Genomic DNA, 17,993 nt, shown 5'->3' on the forward strand with positions numbered 1-17,993 from the left:
CTGATTTGCTTGCCTCCTTTCCCTCTCATGGTGCAGGGGCTACAACTCGTCTCGTCACAATATACATTCTATTTTTCTCGCTATCTCAAAATTAAATCATTCTGGGGCTATATAGGAGTCCACACACCCCTTTTAAGCCCCCCCCCCCCCGCAGAATTATTCTGTGTTTTGCTCAGTGCAAATGTGGCCTTTTCAACCACCATATTTGTAACTGGAATAATGGCAAAACTGCATGTTTTTATTACTTAACCTTAGAAAGCAACTTTGACAGAACAGTTAATTTTTCATCTGGGGAACTATTGAAGGAATTGTGTTCCAAGAATAATCCAAGGAGATATCATTGAAAGAGGCACCTCAGGTATAGCCTTACTGGCTCAGAGAGTGTCTAGCTTTATTGAAATCAGCTAAACCTACAAGGAAAAGCCCCCCTCCCCATGAAGTGATAAATTTCATTTAATTCACTTTTTGAAAGCGCCGAGAACAGAAAATGTGTCTGTAAGAAATATCTCTTACATGGAAAGTGAAGTTTATCGTCTCCTTTATGCAGGTAACTGGTGAATTTTCCTCACTGGGTCCATAAACAAATGATGATGGAGATACAGATCTACAAAAAGTGTTTCCCAAAAGAAATGATAGAAAATAAATCTTGATGAAATCATTACCAGTGCATCCATTGTCAATTAGCTTCCTTAAGTACCATTTGCTACACATCTGGAATCCCAGGTCATAAGAATGGAAGTCAGCTCACAGGCAGCCTAATTCTAGTTATAGTAGCTGGGACGTGGGTGGTGCTGTCGGTTAAACCACAGAGCCTACGAATTGCCGATCAGAAGGTCGGTGGTTCAAATCCCCATGACGTGGAGAGCTCCCATTGCTCAGTCCCTGCTCCTGCCAACCTAGCAGTTCGAAATCACATCAAAGTGCAAGTAGATAAATAGGTAGTGCAAGTAGATAGGTACCGCTCAAGCGGGAAGTTAAACGGCATTTCCGTGCGCTGCTCTGGTTTGCTGGAAGTGGCTTAGTCATGCTGGCCACATGACCCAGCAGCTGTACGCCAGCTCCCTTGGCCAGTAAAGCGAGATGAGCGCCGCAACTCCAGAGTCGGTCACGACTGGACCTAACAGTCAGGGGTCCCTTTACTTTACCTTTAGCTGCCTGCAAGAGGCAAGTATAACAGGGTCTCCAACTCTAGGATGGCAGGCTCTTCTGCCAACTGTGCTGAGGGAGTCGGGCACAGCTGGTGTTTATGCACTGCTTGCTGACTGGGCAGGCAAGGAGGCAATCCCGCTCAGCCAGTGAGGCACTGACCAATTGAGGGGGGCTCCGACTGGCCTGTCTCAGCCCACTCTGCAGCTGGGGAAATCCCCCAAATTGCCAGCTGGACACATGTGCCCTGGCTAGCATGGATGGCCACAGAATGCAAGGAGCCGCAACCTCCGCCCCACCCGGGAAAGGGGGTAATCAGCCATTCTCTACACTGGATGGTGGTGCCTCTCTAGGATTTCAAAGAGAATTCTTTTCCTGCCCTAGCTGGAGATGCCGGTGACTGAACTGGAGGCCTTCTGGATGTTCTACCATCCAGTCTCTCTTCCCTTTCATAAACCCTCTGGTCCCTCTACTTACAGAGGCTTCCTGTTTCAACTGCATTCCGTCGCCCATCTGCCCTTGTTTGTTAAGAGTACCCCATCTCCCAAATAGCTCAATATTCTAAGCTCTTCTGAGAGTTTCTAAGCCATGAAAAGGTAACAAGATTGCAGAAACACTGACAGTGAAATCCTAAAGGCATGGAAATGATGTGGGAGATGGAAGTCAAACAGAACTATTCATAAGAACTAGTTAGCACATGAAGGGGTTAAGACTCAGTACATGAAGGGGTTCATAGACTCAGTTAAGTCATGCTCCCTCTTCCCTGATGAGAGAGGAAGTGAAGCCTCTTCTTGTTCCTTCTCTCTCCGTGCCATGTAACTGACCAAGGCAGATATGGCAAAGCTTTGTAATAAGCTTAGAATACATGTTTGAAACCATATTTCTGCATTTTCTACCCAAGAGTATTCTGCCCATGTTCTCCTTGCTTCTGCTTAAATAAATTCATGAACGAGACCTTTGAATCTATAAGTAAAGCATTTTTAAACTTACTTAACACTGTGTGGCTTGCTCATTGCAAGAGGGGTAGAAATAGAGGAGCGCTTTGCAAGTAGACTAAATGGGTTATGCAAAAGGTTTAACAGCCTACACTCCTTAGGCTTCACTGTGCTGCTTGACTTTGTGAGTTTAAATTCTGCCCATTGGGACTCTCTCCTGCTGAAGAGTCTGCTGAACCCCACATTTTGAATCCAGGCACCCAGCCAATCATTTTGTTATTCAGCCCTCACACATGGGCCACAGGGATTCATATTTTGCTCCCAGAAATATGAAGGTGGTTTAAACCACCTTATCCAAAAACCTGCTGGACTCTAGAAAGGGTTCATGCTGTCTTCCTCAAAACCCTGATTGCAGCAGTTCATTATCAGCTCTAGATACACACTTGAACATTCATTAGCTTACCCATGAACACTCAGCTCAACCTCGTGCTTCTGAGGCAATGTTAAAATTAGGCTGTTATCCAACAATATGTCAGTGCCCAGTTCATTTTCACTATGGGAGGAAACAAAGATTACAGTGTATCACAACACATGCACAACACACAAGATCAGATTTGGTTAGATAAAGTTTTCTGAACTGCACACTTAGTATCACTAAGAGAGAGCATGAGCCAACCCAAGACGTCCTATTGGTCTGAGTGAAAGAGTTAAGCACATTTCCACTGCAATTTACCTAAAGTCTTATTTTTGCAACCAAACTACTAAAAACAGGTTTTATTTGGTTTTTGTTAGGACTTTTGCACATTATGTAATATATGCTTTCCATGCTTCAGCAACTCCTTGTGTAATTCCCGGTTCTGCCATTCAAATGCAGAGACAATATTAGTCTAAAACGGCAGTCTGTAGCAAACAGCACTTACCAGGTTGCGTTAATGCTGATGCTGAGGTCATCTCCTGCCCTGCTAAGCGAGCTTGCATCCAACCCAAAACTGAAATCCATCTGTGGAGTAAATGAAATGCTTTAGGGTTTAAACGAATGCATCTGTATTCTATCAGCAAGCATACTATATTAGTAATATCAGTAGAAATTATATTATTGGCATTTGAACTGCATACTGCCTTTGTAACTCATTTAATCATCAGCCCAGTCTTCTATGCACCCGCTGGGAAATGGGTACTACTGAATTCGTTTCCTAGCAAGTGTGCTTAGAATAATTGTTATGTTCAGTCTGACTTGCTGTCCAGGCAAGCTGCATTTTTGTGGCTCATCCATTTGATCAAGTCCACAGCACATGGTAAACCAGGAGTGGTAAGCCACCACATTTTGGACCAGAACTGGCTTGCAGAGGGTTTTCTTGCTTTCGTTTTAACTGCCCCACTACCAGCACCCATTTCACCACTGGCAGCAGTGCTGAATGCCTCTCCTCTTCCTGCTGCTACTGAAAAAAGATGGGGGCACTTAGAGAAATGATTTGTTCAGCTGTTTCCCAAGTGCTGGTGATGGCCAAGCTCTCTGGAAACATCAGAACACTCCAATCAACTCTGAGTGACAGCACTGAGAAGCGGGAGGTACTTTGTTCAGCACTGCTGCTGATGGCAAATTGAGCTGGGTGAGGGAAAACATTGTGGCTACTGTTTTAAACTTCTCTACGCAGGTGGCACTGTGGTCTAAACCACTGAGCCTAGGGCTTACTGATTGGAAGGTTGGCGGTTCGCATCCCCACGATGGGGTGAGTTCCCATTGTTCAGTCCCAGCTCCTGCCAACCTAGCAGTTCGAAAGCACCTCAAAGTGCAAGTATATAAATAGGTACCGCTCTGGCAGGAAGGTAAACGGCTTTTCCGTGTTGTGCTCTGGTTCACCAGAAGCGGCTTAGTCATGCTGGCCACATGAGCCGGAAGCTGTACGCCGGCTCCCTCAGCCAATAAGGCAAGATGAGTGCTGCAACCCCAGAGTCAGCCACAACTGGACCTAATGGTCAGGGGTCCCTTTACCTTTACCTTTACCTTTACCTACCCAGCCTAGGAACGTGATGAGGAGGAAAACTCCACTTCTGTTCTGGTGATGTGCACAATACAGTCGAGATGCTAGGGGAGGCGTTGTGCCTGTCCACACACCTCTGTGTGTGCATGCCCATGTAATGTGTGTGAGCTGAGTGTGTAACATGTGGTGTGTCTTCAAGAGTGTGTTGTGGAGTGGCCACACCCACTTCTGATCACAGCCACCACTGGCACTTGGCTGTGGGAGAGGTTTGGGCAAGGGTGAGTGAAGCCCTTAGGCCAAAATAGTTTAAGAATCTCCCTGGCAAACAATCCCCAAAGTACTACATATGCTGGCAGAATCCTATTGACTGCCATGCTTGTCACCCATGAATGCTTCATTTTGACATTGCCAGCTTGTCTACAGTTTTTAGTTCTCCAAAGAACTCTGTTTCCAGAGAGGTGTGAGCTCTGGGCTAGCTCAGATGGTAGAGCAGGAGACTCTTAATCTCAGGGTTGTGGGTTCAAGCCTCACGTTGGGCAAAATATTCCTGCATCGCAGGGGACTGGATGATCCCAGTGGTCCCTTCCATGTCTATGATTCTATTTTCAAATGTGTGCTGACACAGATCCTAACTGCAAGGCTATTAGTTAATCATCAAAAGGGCACTTAAGAAAAACACATGCATGTGTCTGTTCCATTGCCATAGGACACAAGGTGTGTTCTTTGGTGTAAGTTAGGCGTGGGGAACCTGTGGCTCTCCAGATGTTTTTGGACTCCTATCAGCTCCAGTCAGCATGGCCAGTCAGGGATATAATGGGAGTTTTAGTCCAACTTCATCTGGAGGGTCATAAGTTCCCCACCCCAATGTAAATGATGCCAAAGAAAGTACAATATATATATTTTTAAAAGTTGATATTTAATTTTACCTTTGACAGGTGATCTACATATAAATGCCCCACACTGCAGTCAAGTCTCACCGCATGACTTTCTGTTTCCGACACTTCACAATGTATTTGGGATTCCTCCTGTGGTAACAATGTACAAGAAGCAGGAATATGGATGTTTTGCCAAAGTACATATTAAAAAAACCAAACATGTTCTGAGAGACCAACGTAACAAGGTAATGGAGAGCTGCAATGGGATATCATTACATTGTTGCAGAAAGAAGCCATTGGTCGCTCAAGTCTGGATAGAGACTGGTGCTGGGTGTGTTTATTATTATTTTTCTGATGAAAACTGACCCCCTCCTTTCTTACCTGCTGTAGAATTTTGGTGAAATAAAGCCCTTTGGGGAGCTGGATATGGAGGGCAGTTGTATAGGCATCATCGCCAGCATTGTACAAGGTAACATTCAACATTAGTACCCTTGTACTTCCCACCACAAGGTAGGGCTTCTTTTCATGAGGCCTGTTGGAAATGAAGAGATTGCTTTTGACTTAATTTCAAATGTTACTCAAGTACAAGAGAAATGCTCAGGCTTCCCTCTAAAGTGCCAAGCCATACACGGGAAGCCTGTGTCCCTCCCCAGATGTTGCTGGGATCCCAACTGCCATCAACCCTTGACCTTTGGCCATGCTGGCTGGGGATGCTGGGGGTTGGAGTCTAGCATCATCTGGAGGATCACAAGGTCCCTTTCTGCTATTATAAGCTCACAGCTGGGAAATAAGTCCACTGGAGGAACTGCTATTTTCTCCTAGGAGAGTAAACCAACTCTTCCAAAATAAATCTGCTACACAAGACTACTTCAGGATGTTTAGGCCTGTGGGTTCAGAAAGCACCTGCTCTGTACAAAAATGTGATTTGATCACTTTTGCTGGTTCTCCCTGCCATCATATGGTTCTCCCTCCAGGACACCTTAGCTGTCTGTTGCCCACACATTTAGCCCTGTTCTCCAATGTCATGTCCTCTTTTCAAAAGCTGCGTGTCACTGCAGTGTTGTCTATCAAGAAAGCCCAAACTGATCAGCTCCTTACCACATATAGGGGCTTTCACACAATCAGGACACCTGGCCAGGCAGATGTCCTGATCCCTTGGAGCCCCTACATGTGAACAGCTAACACCTGGGCAGGGCTTATGTCATTTTGCCAAGTGGTGACAAAAAATTTACCCCAGAATTTTACACAAAGAAGGACCAAAGAGATCTGATGAAGTCTGCTGGACCTGACACTATCTCTCACCCTGACCTATCTCACAGGGCTGTTGGGGCATAAAGTTTCCTTCAGTGGATGGGTAGACAACCACACATGCCATTTTTAGCTCCTTGGAAGGAAGGATGGCAGGATAAAAATGGCCATCTCTCCTAAGGTAATGTCTTCTTGAGGGACCTTGGGCATCTGCATCTTCCTACCAAAGGGGAAGCACCATTCTATCACATACAAATGTGTAGCAAAATACACATCTTTATGGACTCTGTTGTCCTATGACCTGGTGGTGGGCATTTTACTATTCCCTGTCTGATCAAGGGGGTGTGGGGCATGATTGTCCTTACCACTTGGCAAGCCTAGATGACCTAGCAAGTGCTTTTACACACACACACACACACACACACACACACACATCTCTCTTGTAGCTTTTGTGCTGATTGTAATTGCTCTGTCTCATATTGTTAGCAATGACTGCCTTATATGCTTCCTCTTTGCGTTTCCACTTTAAAAAAGAAAAGAAAAGCACATGGCTAGGTGTGTATGTGCTTAATGTTGCTTTTATGGCCACCTTATGCTGCACACAAGCTCTCATCTTATAAACTCCAAGTCAAGGTTAATATATAGACAGGACTCCTGCACGTGAGTGAGCACATCTAGCTTGCATTCCTCCTGGTGTTCTCTAATCACGTTAACAAGCAAAAAAAAAAAAAAAGATTCCTAAGAGGATTTAAAAAGTAAACTTCAATTTGACATTAAAGTTTAATTAAGACTTGCAGAAGAGCTGCCTTGAAATAGACATTTATCAAATATATTGGCTTGAGACCAACACATTAGTCAATGAACACCTTGGGGAGACAAGCTGGCACTTTGGCAGGCAGCAAAAGGTAGAAGCTCTGCGTAAGAAGCTAAGTTTCAAATTAAGGAGAAACACACAACTGTTAACATTCCAGTGGCTGGATTTTGGGGTTACAGTATGCTTCCAAGTTAAATAATGGGGTGCTCTTCCCTTCCCTATTGTGTGTGATGCTGCGTTTTGCTTCATTGCCAGTGTGCCACCAAAGCTGGAAAGGGGAGCCCGGACAAAAAAAGATGGCCAGTGCGGAGTATGATATTTGCACATATAATAAAATCACCAGGTGAACATCTGGGAATGTGAGAAAGCTAAACTAGATTTTTCACTAGCAATCATAGTGTGTGTGTGTGTGTGTGTGTGTGTGTGTGTGTGTGTATCACACTAAGCAGTGCAGGAGCCCATTTTTATGGAGATATATCAATGTCCATAAAAGTTCTCATCTGTACAAATATACAGAACACTGCAACACAAATTGCTGAAAAGGGTTCTTCATGATGTGGCATATTGTGCAATGCAAAGAGAAGTATATATACCACTTTGAGCTCCTTGGAAGTAAGGTGCGACATAAGTGTAATAATTAAATAAATAAAGCATAGCCAGTCTTTTTTTTTACCACATAGAAATCACTAGTTACTTACCTCGGGAATGCAAGTTTTCCAGAAACTTGCAAGTTAGCAGAGCAATTTTCTTGAGAGCAAAATCTTGCAAACATGAACTATAAAAGAGGAAAACAACAATTATTTAGGGTCAAATACAACACCATATCCATACATAAAGCTAAAGGTAAAGGGACCCCTGACCATTAGGTCCAGTCGTGGCCGACTCTGGGGTTGCGGCGCTCATCTTGCTTTATTGGCTGAGGGAGCCGGCGTACAGCTTCCGGGTCATGTGGCCAGCATGACTAAGCCACTTCTGGTGAATCAGAGCAGCGCACGGATAAGCCGTTTACCTTCCCACGGAGCTGTACCTATTTATCTACTTGCACTTTGACGTGCTTTCAAACTGCTAGGTTGGCAGGAGCAGGGACTGAGCAACAGGAGCTCACCCCATCACGGGGATTCGAACTGCCGACCTTCTGATCAGCAAGTTCTAGGCTCTGTGGTTTAACCCACAGTGCCACCCGCATCCCATATCCATACATATTCAGAAGTAAATCCCTTTTCACCCTGAAACTCAGACCGTTAATTTAAAACAGTATTTTACTGGCAGATCCTCACTCCTCTCTCTCATTCTTTACACACAGGTCTAGTACCTTCCACTGTCAACAACAACAAAGCAAGGGACCCAAAAGGAAACAGCTCTTTCTAGGCAACCCCTCAAGATACCTCTGGGAGGCTCCTAACACAACACCAGCCTACAAAACATACACATGGTATTACTGACCATAAAAAGAGACTACAAAAGGCCCATCTAGCCCCATCTTCTGTTTTCACCATGGTCACTATAAGCAGGACACGAATGCAACAGCAATCTTCCCACTTGTGATCCCACTGCACAATATACTGTCAGTGGACTGATGTAGTGCAGGCAATTTTTTATTTGATTTTTTTTCAGACTGGCTTGATGCTAACTAAGATGCTTCATGAGGTGTGGAAACAAATCCATTTGACCTTTCATCACAACAGTATTTGCCGAGGGAAACATTTATTATTTTGAAGGGGTTTATTAGGCTCTTAAGCACTGCATAGGAGCACTTAAAATTAGATCAGGGAATGAATATATTTGCCCGGATCTGGAAAACTATGCCAGCAGCAGAAGGCTGTGCACACTTATAAATTAACTGCTATTCAAAGTTTCGTATAGAGCAAGGGAAATAGTTTATTCCAGGGGTCAGCAAACTACGGTCCCTGGGCCGGATCAGGCCCAGCAGACTTCTAAATCCAGCCTGGCCATTTAAGAACCTGCCACGAAGCCGAGACTCCCAGCAAAGGCGACGGAAGGAAGAGACTGAGCAGCGGCGGCTTTGCCTATCAAACGCCATGCCTGGTTTACCTCAGCGCGGGGACATCTCTGCCAATCAAACGCCACGCCTGGTTTACCTCAGGGTAGGGTAGGGACGTCTCTGCCAATCAAATGCCGCGCTGCGCTGAGGTAAACCAGGCATGGCGTTTGATTGGCAGAGACGTCCCCACACCATGCTGAGGTAAACCAGGCGCGGCGTTTGATTGGCAGAGCTGCTGCCGCTTGGCCTCTTCCTCCCCCCGCCGCCCTGGTGCTGCTGTGGCTGCTGCCGCTCTGCATCCCCATGAGTGGGGCAGCAGTGGCGATCCTGGAGGAGGACAGCCGGCCTGGGCTACGGCTCAGCGGGGCCACAGCTGCCAAGCTCCCATTGGCAGCCAACGTGACGGTGGAGGACGATGAGGCTGGTGGTGAAGTGGCCCAGGCGGAGGCCTTCAACTCCAGGGAGCAGGAGGACGAAGGGGCAGAAACACCCACACGGGGTTGCAGTTGCAGGTAAGGCCCCAGCTTGTCCTTCCCGTCCAGCCTGCAACAGTGAGCCGGCCCCCTGGGGGCCATAGTTTGCTGACCCCTGGTTTACTCTCATGGCTCTGTATCCATAGGACTGTCTTCACAAGTAATATTTTTGAAGCCATTCTCTCTAGGCTAAAAATGTGTCTCAAACTGACTGTAATTGATTTGTATGAAGGGTGCTACGATTTAAAAACAGATACTGAATGTACCTTTGCAAAATATTTCGATAAAAACATTTTTTTAAAAAACAAAAAAGTCCTAAAAGTAGCATTTCTTAGATGAACACACAGTGCAAGCTGCTTAAATCTGGATCATTCATTTATTTAATAAATTCATGCTCTACATCTCCAATTCTCAAGAGCTGCTACAGTGGCCCCAAAGATACACAAATGCAAAACATAAACATAGGGGGAAAAACAACATACACACAAACGCAATTGGAAACTTATTTTGCAATTCAACTGTTTTTACTTATTTTAAGTTGTCCAGAAAACTTTACGTTACAGAGAGGCATATATGTTGGAGGAAAAACAAATAGCAATAAGTATGGGGGGGGGGACCTGTTTCAGGTGCAAATATGCTACTTTCACACACACAAACATACCTTGCTGCGTATGACATCATCCTCAGTTCGTTGCTGAAGAACTGGCTGGAGTGGTGGGAGTTCATCTGAACTTTGATTCTTTAGAACGTTCTCTCCGAGGTGGTAGGTGGCTTCAACATGTATAGGAGTCAAGATATCCCTCACATTTTTCTACGGAAATTGGAAACCTAATGAGTTAACAACATAAAAACACACACGTGTGCATGTAAAGAAAACCCTGCCTACCTTAGATCGCTACATGAATGGAAATAGCAGAATTTCTAAGTATGTGAAAGGCCACACGGTCAACATGCAATGATCCAGTAGCAGCCAGCACGGTGGGGTGGAGTCACCCTACCAGCATTGCCATTGCTCAGCGTACCTGGACGGAGCAGGGCGGCAGGGAGGTCGAGGCTGCAGGGAGCGAATAGCAAGGCTGCGTGGACCAGCTATGCTAGTGGGTCCATGCAGACCTGACTGCATTGTCACCCCTGCTCTGCCCCAGTGCCGTCCAGGGAATCTGGAGTGACACCAGTGTCAAGAGGGTGGCTTTGCATCACCACCATGCTGCCCACTGCTGGATGAATGCCACAAGATCATCCTACCTGTCAAATAAAAGCTGCTTCCTCTGTCTCTCTCCAAAATCTTACATGTTGGAATTTCATTTGTTTTTCATTCATTTCTTGAAAAAGAAAAGTTACCTTGTATTTTATTTTGAGCTACCTTCTAAAGCTTGTTACAGTGGAACCTCGGGTTGCAAACATGATCCGTGCGGGAGGCACGTTTGCAACCCACAGCGCATGCATGAGCACCGAAACCCAGAAGTAACCCATTCCGGTACTCCTGGGTTCAGCGTGGTGCGCAACCTGAAAACACATAACCTGAAGCGTCTGTAACCCGAGGTACCACTGTATATTTCTTAAATCATACATAGGCAAACTCAGCCCTCCAGATGTTTTGAAACTACAATTCCCATCATTCCTGATCACTGGTCCTGTTAGCTAGGGATGATGGGAGTTGTAGTCCCAAAACATCTGGAGGGCCGAGTTTGCCTATGCCTGGCTTAAATTATAGTAAACTAGATGTGGCCAAAGCAAACTGAAAGGTGCTTCCAATGTTGCATTTCTTCATAACATTCTAATGATGCATTTAGAGAAGTTTCATTGGTCTGTGACTACAATGAACATACCATTCATTCATTCATTCATTCATTCATTCATTCATTCATAGAAGTGGCCAGGAAACAGCTACAAAGCTGGACCAGAGGTATGGAACCTTTAAAGGCCTGGTGACCACATTCCACTTTGGCTAATTCTTCAAAGTGGGGCCACATATTGGCAGTCATGAAAAGGATGAGTAGGGCTACACTCACACATAGTTGATGTAACCTTTTCTCTTTTCTGCTTAAGGCTGCAAACAAATTTGCTTATTAGGGTGCAAGTTCCATGGAACTTTCTTCTGAGGATGGTGCTGCATGCTCAAGGTATCATAGCCAGGGTCTTCCAGGAAAAAGACCTCTGCTTAAAATCCCAGCACTGCACTGGAATAAGTAAATTGGGATTGAGTCTACTCTGTTTCTCTTGCATGTCTTTGTAAGATATACAAATTTTAATGCCAGACCACACTGTGTAGTAAGGCTCTTGATCAAAGTTAAGTTCCCAAGCAAGCTACTCTGCTTGAAACACTGAACATTACAATAGCGAAGATGATTAAATTATTCCCTGGATGGGTGAGATAGGCAGGCACTGATTGCCTTCCACATGTCTCCTGCTCTTAATTCTTATCTACAAGAAAGCTGCCACCAATTCGTATGTTATCCAATTCATATAATTTTCCACCAGGGTTTCCCTACATCTGCTCTTCATTACTTTCCATTATGCCAATTAGCTATTAATTATTATTTTCTCAGATACTGAATATGCAAGGATTATGCTCGACAGACGCTGAGGATTTATTGAACTTGAACGACTTGACTTAAGTTCAAAGGTCACAGAAGGGGGAGACACTTTCAGTATTAATGTTTCAAAACAGAGAAGGACATTGCGTCAGAAGTAGGGATGACACAAGCATTTGTGCAAGACAGGTGGTTCAAAAGTTTAGAATCCCTTCTTGAAGATTTCCAAGTTGATGGCCACCCTTACATCTTTTGATAGCCACCAGCTTGGATGGTTTTAAAAAGGAATTGGGCAAATTCATGAAGGATAAGGCTATCCATTTCAGAGAGGAGCTATTCTGCTCATGTCTTGCTCGTCAAAGAAACAGAACAAGCCAGTTTTTGGCAATCCTTCTCCCATCATTGTTCAAATACTGGTGCAATTATTTTACTTCAACAATTCTATTTAGGAGAGAGAAAGAAACACACATGTTACCCTCATGAATGCTTGGTGAGTTGTGCAAGTAACGTTGTTGCTGTTGTAAATGCTGAGGCTTCCAGAAGTCGTTTCAGATGTACCATTATAGGAAAAATAAAACCTTGCTGCGGTATCTGGCCTCCTGCTAACATCCAGGCTTAGATTATAAAGCAATACTGTAAAAAAGTGGAAGAGAGGGGTGAAAGGACAACATTAAGAGGAAGGGTTTGGAAAGTAACTTCACAGAGGCTTTTCAAATTTATTAAATTGATGGCGAATGCTTTAGAATGCCAGGCAGGCTTTCAAAAGAATCATTTTCAAATCGTTCTAAAAAGTATTGCAGAATTTTCTTTCATACCTTCAGGTGGTCAGCAGTATCATTTGCACACTTAAAAACAACAACAATTGTGCGTTCTCATGAATGAATTGATGGGGAAACCCCCAATTCTTTTCTTTTGTATACTGCTCCCACCATCTTATTCTAGTGAATTTTTCTCCATATTGTTGGTCTAGCCACTGCTGTTGCCTGGAGAGCTTCTGCTATTCAATCCACCCTCTGTGATAATCAGGAATAGCTATGGTCTTCTCTCAACCTACTAGATGCCATCTTCTGCCTCTACAGTAGAAGAAGAAGAAGAAGAGTTTGAATTTGATATCCCGCCTTTCACTCCTTTTAAGGAGTCTCAAAGCGGCTAACATTCTCCTTTCCCTTCCTCCCCCACAACAAACACTCTGTGAGGTGAGTGGGGCTGAGAGACTTCAGAGAAGGGTGACTGGCCCAAGGTCACCCAGCAGCTGCATGTGGAGGAGCGGAGACGCAAACTCGGTTCCCCAGATTACGAGACTACCGCTCTTAACTACTACACCACACTGGCTCTCTGTAAGCATCATAATGCTGGGTCCTCTCTCATTGGGCTTGAACCCAATCTGAGCCTTGGCAACCTTAGCATTATACTCTGTGCTCTCAGCAACAGGGGCTGGTTGATTATCAGAATAAAGCCATTCTGTTTTATTCTGATAAAGTCTACAGGAGGTGCAGGTCAATGTGGTGACCTCTAGATATTTGTGAAACTCCAGTTCACATCACCTGCAGACAACATGGCCAATTGTCAGGGGAGGGGGATGAAAGTTGGAGTCCAGCAACACCTGAAACGGACCAGTTTGGCTACCCATAGTCTAAAGGGTTAATCCAGAAATCCAGTGTCTCTTAATACCATGTAGTAAAATTTCTGAGAAGCATCTGTTTTGTTCCATGGTATACTAATTGCTAATGTACCAAATAATACAAGCATTTACTTTGAAAATTAAACAGCTACTCAGGATAAGAGACTAATTAGGTAAATTTGATCCTGTTTATACATTATATATATATATATATATATATATATATATATATATATATATATGCAGGTTTTGGTGTCCTCGGGTGTCTTCCCGTGTAAAAGTTGGGGTGTCTAGGCGACGTTTCGACGAGGTCTCACTCGTCATCTTCAGGCTGGTGCTTTCAACTAAGTGCAGTACAGCCATCTTCTCAGAAAAACTCTTCACAAAGCTCAAGATGTCAAGACACAAAGGCTTTAGCAACTAATCCACACCTAATGACCCACCTAAGTGGTACTCAGAATATCACCCAAGAAATCACTCAAGATATCCCTCAAGTAATTAAGGAACAAAAGAAGAAAAGGCACACTAGCCTGGGAACTTCCTCTCTGCCCAGAACATTGGAGGCTATACACCACACCCCCTCAACAGTATTTATAGGAACTCAAACACTGAGATCCTGCTCTGTTCCAGTAACAAGAAGCCGAAAGCACCAGCCTGAAGATGACGAGTGAGACCTCGTCGAAACGTCGCCTAGACACCCCAACTTTTACACGGGAAGACACCCGAGGACACCAAAACCTGCATTCCTGTACCCGTGAAAATCTACGAAAGCATATCACACACACACACATATATATATAATTTTATTCTATGTTTGCTTTCGTAGATTTTCACGGGTACAGGAATGCAGGTTTTGGTGTCTTCGGGTGTCTTCCCGTGTAAGAGTTGGGGTGTCTAGGCGACGTTTCGATGAGGTCTCACTCGTCATCTTCAGGCTGGTGCTTTCGGCTTCTTGTTACTGGAACAGAGCAGGATCTCAGTGTTTGAGTTCCTATAAATACTGTTGAGGGGGTGTGGTGTATAGCCTCCAACGTTCTGGGCAGAGAGGAAGTTCCCAGGTTAGTGTGCCTTTTCTTCTTTTGTTCCTTAATTACTTGAGGGATATCTTGAGTGATTTCTTGAGTGATATTCTGAGTACCACTTAGGTGGGTCATTAGGTGTGGATTAGTTGCTAAAGCTTTCGTGTCTTGACCTCTTGAGCTTGTGAAGAGTTTTTCTGAGAAGATGGCTGTACTGCACTTAGTTGTGCTCTGGCTTGGCTTCGTGTATAGGGGCGAGCTGTGGTTTTGTGCCCTGTGCCAGCCGAAAGCACCAGCCTGAAGATGACGAGTGAGACCTCGTCGAAACGTCGCCTAGACACCCCAACTCTTACACGGGAAGACACCCGAAGACACCAAAACCTGCATTCCTGTACCCGTGAAAATCTACGAAAGCAAATATCTCACCTCTACGGGGAGGAAACCTTCCAGCTGACAAGAACCTACGAGAAACTAGAAATCCGAAGAGCCACCATCTTATGTGATCTCTTGTTCCTACGCAACTGCCGAGACAACAACTTAATTCCCACATGCTTCCAACTTAAATTCCACTCTAAAACCCCAGCTACCGAAAGGATCCTGAAACGAACTGAACTATCCCTAATCAGAAACGAAATACATAAGAAAAGATACCTACTAAACCAAACCAACAAAGATCTGCTCACTCTTCACCTCAAACTCTGTAACAAAATCCACCCTGCACTCTGGGACAAATGCAAACAACTAGCCGTCTGGAGAGCTGAAACTGAGACCTCACATAAGACAGACAGACACACCAACAAACTCCACAAACTAGAGAAACGCCAGAAGCCCAGCCACCCTCCACAACAACCCATGAAACAAACAGTACATAACATATCAGACAGGATCCTCACCTCAACTGAAACCAAAGTACTCTCCAAAGGTTTCAACTTTGCAGTCGCCCCGAGACGCATCCCCACGGAAAACATCATATGCGGAGTCGAAGCTAGCCTAACCAAAATCAACCCAGATGAAGCCAATAAAATCAGACTTGAAGTCACCAACATCCTCTGCTCCAGCAAACCACCCAGAAGCAATTTACACAAAGAAGAACAGAAAGCACTCACCAACCTGAGGAAAGACAACAACATAATCATTCTCCCAGCAGACAAAGGTAATGCCACTGTTGTGATGAACACATCGGACTACCAAGCAAAACTATCAAATCTACTCCAAGACCCTACCTACCAACCTATAAAAACAGATCCCACCACCTATCTGGAAAAAACCACCAAATCCAAAATAAAAGCCTCTCCTATCAGTGAAGAAATCCAGCTAAGAATCATCCCCAGAGAAAAATCATCCAGATGCCCCAAACTCTACGGTCTCCCCAAGATACACAAAGAAGGAACACCACTCAGACCAATAGTCAGCTCCATAGGCTCACCTCTACAAAATCTCGCTAAATTCCTCGCTAAGCAACTTCAGCCCTATGCAGAATCCATCGCTTCACACGTTACAAACTCCTTCCAGTTCATAGAAACAATAAAGAAGCAAAACCTACATCCCGATGACCTACTTGTGAGCTTCGATGTTGTATCTCTCTTCACACAAGTGCCCATTAATGAAGCCTTGACAGCCATTCAAAACAAATACAATCCCCCCAAATACATCCTGGACCTGACCAACCACTGCCTAACCAACACGTACTTCATCCACAATGGACAAAGATACAAACAGATAGAAGGAGCACCTATGGGATCACCCCTCTCACCGGTCATCGCAAATTTGTACATAGAACACTTTGAAACCAATGCTTTAGACAAGTCAGAACACAAACCCAAACTTTGGCTCAGATATGTTGACGACACCTTTGTAATTTGGCCACACGGGAAAGAAAAACTAGATAGCTTCCTCACACATCTCAACAGCCTACACCCCAAAATACAATTCACTATGGAAATAGAAGCCAACAACCAACTTCCCTTCCTTGACGTCCTAATCTACAAAAAACCTGATGGCTCACTAGGACACACTATCTACCGGAAAAAAACACACACCAACCGCTACTTACATGCACAATCACACCACCACCCTGCACAAATAAACTCCGTAGCCAAGACTCTCATCTCCAGAACCAAACGCCTGGCTGACAAAGACCACTTGACAACTGAGTTACAGAATCTCTCAAATGTGTTAATCGCCAATGGATACCAGCAAAACAGGGTTACGAAGCTAATCCAAAAAGAAACACCCCCCAAAAACCAAGACACAGAAGAAAACAATGGCATGGCCCTCCTTCCTTATATCAAGGGCACTACAGATAAAATTAGCAAAATCCTCCATAAACACAATATCAAAACAGCCTTTTGCACCAACCAAAAAATAGCCAATATCCTCAGAAACCCCAAAGATAAAATCCAGTTGGAAAACCAAGGGGTCTATGAAATACCCTGCAAAGTCTGCCCAGCCACGTACATTGGACAAACAAACAGACGAATAAATGCACGTATCGCAGAACACAAGAATGCCGTCAAAAAAGAAGAAAAAACTTCCTCTCTTTTCCAACACATGAAAGAAACAGGACACGAAATTAATTTTGCAGATTCCAAATTGCTCTTTAACATGGAACATCACCACAAGAGAATAATCATGGAAGCCATCGAGATAGAGAAACACCCTCACAACATGAACAAGCGTGACGACACGTCCCGCCTGCCAGACATCTGGAAATTAGCCCTCCCCACAAAAACCGACACCAGAACCAGAGGCACACAGAACGCCATCACCAATCAACCACACCAGACCCAAACCCAGACCCTCTCCACAGATAAATTACAGACACCATCCAGTAGCCAAACCATAGTGGCACCTCCGGATGCTGCACCCCCCTGCAATCCCTACACAGATCTGGCTGGCACAGGGCACAAAACCACAGCTCGCCCCTATACACGAAGCCAAGCCAGAGCACAACTAAGTGCAGTACAGCCATCTTCTCAGAAAAACTCTTCACAAGCTCAAGAGGTCAAGACACGAAAGCTTTAGCAACTAATCCACACCTAATGACCCACCTAAGTGGTACTCAGAATATCACTCAAGAAATCGCTCAAGATATCCCTCAAGTAATTAAGGAACAAAAGAAGAAAAGGCACACTAACCTGGGAACTTCCTCTCTGCCCAGAACGTTGGAGGCTATACACCACACCCCCTCAACAGTATTTATAGGAACTCAAACACTGAGATCCTGCTCTGTTCCAGTAACAAGAAGCCGAAAGCACCAGCCTGAAGATGACGAGTGAGACCTCGTCGAAACGTCGCCTAGACACCCCAACTCTTACACGGGAAGACACCCGAAGACACCAAAA

At 44.7% G+C, this 17,993-nt stretch overlaps 1 protein-coding gene across 1 annotated transcript in view; it reads right to left on the reverse strand.

Annotated features, from left to right (window-relative positions):
- The window catches only part of ITGA4 (integrin subunit alpha 4), a 62,478-nt gene that overhangs the window by 8,732 nt on the left and 35,753 nt on the right, over nucleotides 1–17,993 (reverse strand). Inside the window, exons 15-22 of the mRNA XM_083496006.1 lie at nucleotides 12,485–12,642; nucleotides 10,137–10,286; nucleotides 7,699–7,775; nucleotides 5,320–5,470; nucleotides 4,990–5,088; nucleotides 3,002–3,081; nucleotides 2,545–2,634; nucleotides 514–604 (exon numbers count right to left, since the gene is read on the reverse strand). Of these exons, the coding sequence (XP_083352132.1) occupies nucleotides 514–604; nucleotides 2,545–2,634; nucleotides 3,002–3,081; nucleotides 4,990–5,088; nucleotides 5,320–5,470; nucleotides 7,699–7,775; nucleotides 10,137–10,286; nucleotides 12,485–12,642 (896 nt within the window). The remainder of the gene's footprint in view (nucleotides 1–513; nucleotides 605–2,544; nucleotides 2,635–3,001; nucleotides 3,082–4,989; nucleotides 5,089–5,319; nucleotides 5,471–7,698; nucleotides 7,776–10,136; nucleotides 10,287–12,484; nucleotides 12,643–17,993) is intronic.

Source organism: Podarcis liolepis, assembly GCF_965112155.1.
Source record: "Podarcis liolepis genome assembly, chromosome: 1".
Lineage (NCBI taxonomy): Eukaryota > Metazoa > Chordata > Lepidosauria > Squamata > Lacertidae > Podarcis > Podarcis liolepis.